At 46.6% G+C, this 6,672-nt stretch overlaps 1 protein-coding gene across 1 annotated transcript in view; it reads right to left on the bottom strand.

Moving 5' to 3' along the window:
* Positions 1-4,422: 4,422 nt before the first annotated feature.
* FA2H (fatty acid 2-hydroxylase) overlaps positions 4,423-6,672 on the bottom strand; it is a 55,973-nt gene continuing 53,723 nt past the window's right edge. The window contains exon 7 of the mRNA XM_081508693.1: positions 4,423-5,859. Within this exon, the coding sequence (XP_081364819.1) occupies positions 5,780-5,859 (80 nt within the window). The 3' untranslated portion in view covers positions 4,423-5,779. The remainder of the gene's footprint in view (positions 5,860-6,672) is intronic.

Here is a 6,672-nt window from a genome sequence, read left to right as displayed (position 1 = left end):
GGATGTCTGGGGTGTTTATTCATTTACATTCTCTTGCTATTGTTCTTCACCTACTGCATAGTCAGTTTTCTTCTTAGGTCAAGTTCCCTAGAAGTCTGAGGAAAAGAATCAGGTACATGTGATTTACTGAAGGAAGCCTCTCAGGATCGAGGGTAGGAGGGGCAGTGGGAGAAAATAGCTAAGCAAGGATAGCTGGTCTCCGTGGAGACTAGCTTCAGCCAGATTCCATGGAGAGGTCTGGAGCAAGTGGCTCTGGAGCGAGAGGGAGCTCTGCTCTGGATACATCAGAAGTTAGGCCACAAGAAGTCTTAACAAATTGAAGACTGAAATCATACCAAAAGATGACCATCCACCTTGGTCATCTTTTCTGGCCAGAGTGGAATGAAACTAGAAATCAATAGCAGAAGGAAAACTGGAAAACTCATAAATATGTGGAAATTAAACAACTCGTGAACAACCATTCTGTCAAAAAAAGAAATCCAAAGAAAATCAGAAAGTACCTGGAAACAAATGAAACACAACATAGCAAAACTTAGAGGATGCAACAAAGAGCGTAACAATATACATATATAAGTTCATAGCAATAGATGCCTACATAAAACAGGAGAAAGGGCCTTCCCCGGTGGTCCAGTGGTTAGAACCTGCCTCCCAATGCAGGAGACAAAACTTCAATCCCTAGTCTGGAAGGATCTCACATGCCACGAGGCAACCAAGCCTGTGCTCACAACTACTGCGCCCACGCGCCCTAGAGCCTGTGCTCTGCGGTGAGAGCAGCCACCACAGCGGGAGGCCGAGACACCACAAGGAACAGCCCCATTCACCACAGCTGGGCGTCCCTGGGGGCTCAGCTGGTAAAGAACCCGCCTGCAATGCAGGAGACCCCGGTTCAATTCCTGGGTCGGGAAGATCCACTGGAGGAGGGATTGGCTACCCGCTCCAGTATTCTGGCCTGGAGAATCCCAAGGAGTGTCTAGTGCATGGGGTCACAAGGAGTCAGACACAACTACTCGACTGTCACTTTCACTTTTTCACCATAACTAGAGAAAGCCCACGTGCTGCAACGAAGATCCAGTGCAGCCATTAATTAATTAATTACGAAAAGATCTCAAACAACCACACTTTACACTTCAAGGAACCAGAAAAAGAAGAAGAAACTAAGCCCAAGGCCAGCAGAAGAAAGAAAATAACAAATATTAGAGCAGAAATAAATGAAATAGAAAAATAACAGAAAAAACTGAAATGCAGTTTATTAAAGATAAACTCCACAAACCCTTAGCTACACTAAGGGGAAAAAAGAGAAAATTTAAATAAAAAGAGTCATCAGTAAAATACATTACAACTGATGTCACAGAAATAAAAAAGAATCAAAAGAGACTGTAATGAGGAATTCCCTGGTGGTCTAGTTTTCACTGCCATGGGCCTGGGTTCGATCCCTGGGTGGCAAACTAAAATGCTGAAAGCCCCATAGCACAGCCAAAAAAAAAAAAAGACACAGAGAGACTCCAATGAACAATCAATTATATGCCAACAAACTGTGTAACCTAGAAGAAACATGTAAATTCCTAGAAACATACAGCCTACTAGGACTAAATAATGAAGAAATAGAAAGTCTGAACCTGGCAGCTCAGTCAGTAAAGAATCTGCCTATAATGCGGGAGGCCTGGGTCGGATCCCTGGGTCAGGAAGATCCCCTGGAGAAGGGAATGGCAACCCACTCCAGTATTCTTACCTGGAGAATCCCATGGACAGAGGAGTCTGGTGGGCTACAGTCCATGGGGTCGTAAAGCATCAGATACAACTTGGCAACTAAACCACCATCAGCATAATTAATAATGGAGATTGAATCAGTAATCAAAAACCTCCCAAAAAAGCCCAGGGCCAAATGGCTTCACTAGTGAATTCTACCAAACATTTAAAAATGAATTAACACCAATCCTACTTAAACTCTAGCAAAATGCTGAAGAAGAGAGAACACTCTGAAGCGCATTTTATAAACTCAGCATTACCCTGATATCAAACCAGATAAAGAGATAAGAAAATTACAGGCCAGTATCCTTGATGAATATAGATACAACAATGTACAACAAAATACTAACAAATCAAATCCAACAACACATTAAAAGGATCATATACCACGAGCAAGTGGGATTTATTTCTGGGATGCAAGAATGGTAACATGAAAATCAGTTCATGTGACACACCACATTAACAGAAGAAAAGATAAAAACATATGTTCGTCTCAATAGGTGCAGAAAAAGCATTTCACAAAATTCAACACTCTTTAATGATAAAAACTGTCAACAAATTAGGAATAGGAAGAAATTATCTCAGTATAACTAAGGCCGTATATTACACTCACAGCTAACATCATACTCAATACTGCAAAACTGAATGCTTTTCCTCCAAGATCAGGAATAAGGCAAGGATGCCAGCTTTCACCACTTGTAATTCTCTGCCACGTTCTAATCCTTCCAAGTCTGTAACTCCTTATTTGTTCAATTGCCTCCTAAATAAACCACTTGCATCTATATTCTTGTTTTAAGATTTGCTTTTTAGGGAACCTTAATGAAGACAGGCTCCCACCTTTGTGTTTTCATCAAAACGATATTTTTTTCTTCTTTTTCTCATCACTCCTTTCCCCCGGATATAAGATGATAAGGTGTCTCAGATGGAGAGCAGATGAGAGTCTTGGCATTTACCAAATTTCACATTCATCCCATAGCATCCTTAATAGGTAAGTTACTCATTATGCTGTTATTATTCTCTGTTAAAGAAATCTCTATCGATTTTTTGCAGCCATCATATCTTTATAGAAAGTTAGAACTGGAAAGTTCATGTATATAGTTCCAGCTTTTTCTCAAAAATAGTAGATGAGATAAAATAATAAGTTAAGAGAACAGGTAAGGTGGAAAAGAGAAAAATTTACGATCACCGATTCCCAGTCACAAGGGTGCAGAGCCTCATGCTGTCATCAGGGGGCAGCAGCGGCCAGGGGACAGGTGGAAAACCAAAGCCGGAACAATGTACCCTGCCTGAGATCTGACAGAGGCAAAACAAGGGAATCGCTCAGTCCTGTCCGACTTTGTGAACCCATGGACTACGGCCTACCAGGCTCCTCTGCCCCTGGAATTCTCTGGGCAAGAATACTGGAGTGGATAGCCTGCCTTTCTCCAGGAGATCTTCCCAACCCAGGGATCAAACCTGGGTCTCCTGCATTGCAGGCAGGTCCTTTACTGTCTAAGCCACCAGGGAAGTGACAGAGATGAGACTAACATTTACTGGGGCCTGTTACAAGTTGGGCTTTGTGCTGGGCACAATTAGAAATAGTACAAAGTTCAAAGGCAGAGAAAAAAATCACATGCTCCAAGTTGCAGGCTTTTCCATCACACTAGATGTGTTGGCATCTTGATAATGTCCCCTGATGGCTTTAGCATGGAATCTTTTGATGCCTCCTTAGGTCTCTTGCATTTGAAGATCTAATTTTCTAACTCTAGCAGATTATCACTGAGTAGTGGACCACACCATGAGTGCCAACTGACTTAAGGTTAAGGGCACTTGCTGTATTAGTCTCCTCTGTAGGGTGGGGCTCATTCGCTTTCTTCCCAAGGCCTTGTGGAAGTTCCTAACACCCTGGAAAGTTGTAGCAGGCACAGCAGGACGCTCTGGGAGACTCTAATATTCACTGAGTAGACCTTTTCATTAACAGATTGGCTTCCCCCCTCCCCAGATCTTCTCATCACCATGCTACAAACTCACATATATTTTGGCATTTCTTCCTAGTTCTGTTTCAATCTCTTTAAAGAAGGTTTTTGTTTTTTTTCTCGAATTAACTTTTTGTTCAAACATGCTCATCTTAGACCTGCTTCCAGTGAACTCCCGTATTTACAACTAGTTGGTCTTCTCCTTTCCCTGGGGAGTGATGCCTGGTGGTTGGAGTCCCAGCACATTCCAGGGAACGAAGGTTGGATTTCTGCAGCTTGGACTGCCCGGGTCCAGCAGCTTGAGGGATGAGTGGCTCAGACATTGGCCCTAACCTTCAGGCTGGGAGCTGCTCGAGCAGGGAGCAGCAGAGGGAGCGGGTGTCCCTCCCTGTGGCCAGAGTCTCACCAGCATCAGTTTGTCTCTGCTTTCATTTTCGCCTCTGCATGCTTGGGCAGGCAAATCCAGAGCCCACCTCTGCCAGACTACTGAACCCTGAGTGATGAGGACTTGGAAAACGGTAACAAAACTGAGTAAGAGGATAAGGGTTGGTCTGCTTTTGATCATCACTATACCCCAGCAAATCTACACAAACTGGTCAGTGAGCAAGTCCATACTCCTTCCCGCGGGACGTGGCCACCCCACTCCCACCCTTCTGTGCCTCCCTGGCCTTGACCGAGTCTGGTGAGTTGCCATCAATAAGTAGCACCTCATCTTTGATGGTTTCTTTTCCAATGTTTTTATTTTTCAAAATATACAATTTATTTACACCTTTATTTCACAATGGTAGTTTGCATATTTATTCCAAAATCTTTAAATAACTCCTCAGTAAACAGTACAAATCACAGGATTGGCCCAACTGCTTCCCTTTAACCTTTACACACATCGAGTTTCAAGTAGTAATGGTTTGTGGGTAAGAAGGGAAAAAAACTAAGACCAAAATTTTTTTTTTTTTTTTTTTTTTTTTACATAAGCTTGACATGTAGGATTAGAAAGGGCAATCTGAGCAGCTACTTGGTCCGGGGCCCAACTAAGGGTATTTATATAGTTTATAAATAAGACCCTCTATGGGCATCGAGGGTTTTGGTTACAAGGAAGAAAGGGTGGGAACACACCTGCGGGGCTGAGGCAGGGTTGCTGGGGGGTAAGGCACCGTGTCAAGGCTCCTTCTGGGCCAAGGAGGCACCGGCTGGAAGGGTCCTGAGTGAGGCAGGTGGGGGCCCATCTATGCCAACGTGGGGCTGAGAACCCCTGGGGACGGGAGAGGGTTCCCACTCACGGAGAGGTCTCTTTAACCTCCTTTGGGGAAAAGTATTGTGATTCTGGAGGCCAGGAGAGATGGGAAAGCCGGTTCCTAAAGAGAGGGCTGCGGGCTCCCTCCAGCCTTGAGACCCACAGCAGCCACCCCCGGCCCACCTGCACAGACAGGTGAGGGCTGCTGTGTGGACGCTGGAGGTGTCTCTGCCCAAGGCACCTGGTGGTACAGCTGGTGTTGGTCATTGGCAGGGACAGAGGCATCACCCCAGGATTGGGTGTGGCCTGTGAGAGGCTTCATGCTTTCTCTTCTCCTGAGAGCGCTTCATCCATCTCCATGTTCTCCAGTCCAGAACTGCCACACCCTCTCCAGGAAGGGAAGGGGGGCCCCGCAGACCCCCTCTTTGCTGTGAATGCCAGCAGCTCCAGGGCAGCAGGGGGCTCAAGGTGCTAAGACACAGGCCTGGTCCCAGGGGTCAGTTGCCTTCACTCCCCTCTGGAACGTCCCCGCCAGCCGGCTCCTGGAGCAGTCTTGGGGGCTGGGCTGGGCAGGGTGCTGGTGGAGAGGCTGGGGTGCTCCAGGGAAGAGCCAGTCCTCTAGGGCTCTTAGGCCACCCAGCAGACGGGACCCTCCTGCACCGGGTCAGGAGGGCAGGCTCAGGGTCATCCTTGGTCTTCAGGGTCTCCCCAGGACCCTCCACCGAGCCCGAGGGCTGGACAAGCCCATGCCGTCCGGCCAAGCAAACCTTCTTTGCAGGATCTGGGCGGGGTGGACCGGGTAGCGGCCATGGCAGGGCTGAGGGAGGGACGGCAGGGCGGGGCGACGTCACTGCGTCTTCAGGTGGGACTCCTCCGGAGTCAGGGTGTGGAAAAAGTGATCCCAAAGTTTACTGCTGATGCCGAACCCTAGGGCGGGAGACAAACGGGGAGAAGGTGAGGTGCTCTTGAAGGAGTGAGATCTGCCTGCTCGGAGGGAGCCCAGCTGGGGCGAGCACATGGGCAAGGTTTCAACATCACCCCCGACGACCTTCCCAACTCCCAGGGTCATCCTAGCAGAGGTCAGGAGCAGGGTACCAGCATGCCTAGGCTCCCAAGGGTGCTGTGGGAACAACCCCAAAGCTCTTATCTGGCCTGTCTTCCTGGGAAAGCCTGGCGGTGCCTGCCTCTTCCTCTCTCTCCTCAACAGCCCAGTCGCCTCCTTCTCTTTGAAGATGCCAAGTTCATTCCTGCTTCAAGGCTTCAGACCTGATGCTCCTGGGATGCTCTTTCTTGAGACATCAGATGCTGGCTTCTCCTAATTTAGGTCTTAGCTCTAATGGTGTCTGTGTAGTGACGCCTTCCTAGACCACTTCAGCTAGCATTCTGCCCTCCAATAGGGTAGCCACTAACCCATGTGACTCCTAAACACTGGAAATGTAGCCCTGGGCTACAGAGGGACTGAATTCCTAATTTTATTTAATTTTATTAATAATTAACTTACATTCCAGTGTAAAAACCTAAACTTGGTTCAGTTATTGGATAACCTCTAGGCACATTTGGAGCAATTCATGTATGTGAATCTACTTTTTTGACTGTTGATTTTATAAATTCTAAATATGGATGAAGTATTTCCAATGGAGATTTAGCCCTTGAATGGAAATGAGCTTGTAAGTGCAAGATGTACACCAGATATCAAAGACTTAACAGAAGGACAGAATGTAAAATCTCTCACTAACAATC

The sequence above is a fragment of the Giraffa tippelskirchi genome, chromosome 7 (assembly GCF_054371585.1).
Source record: "Giraffa tippelskirchi isolate mGirTip1 chromosome 7, T2T-mGirTip1v1.2.pri, whole genome shotgun sequence".
NCBI classification, from domain to species: Eukaryota; Metazoa; Chordata; class Mammalia; order Artiodactyla; family Giraffidae; genus Giraffa; species Giraffa tippelskirchi.
Note: the sequence above shows the minus strand (reverse complement) of the source record. Positions and strands in the feature narration are given on the sequence as shown.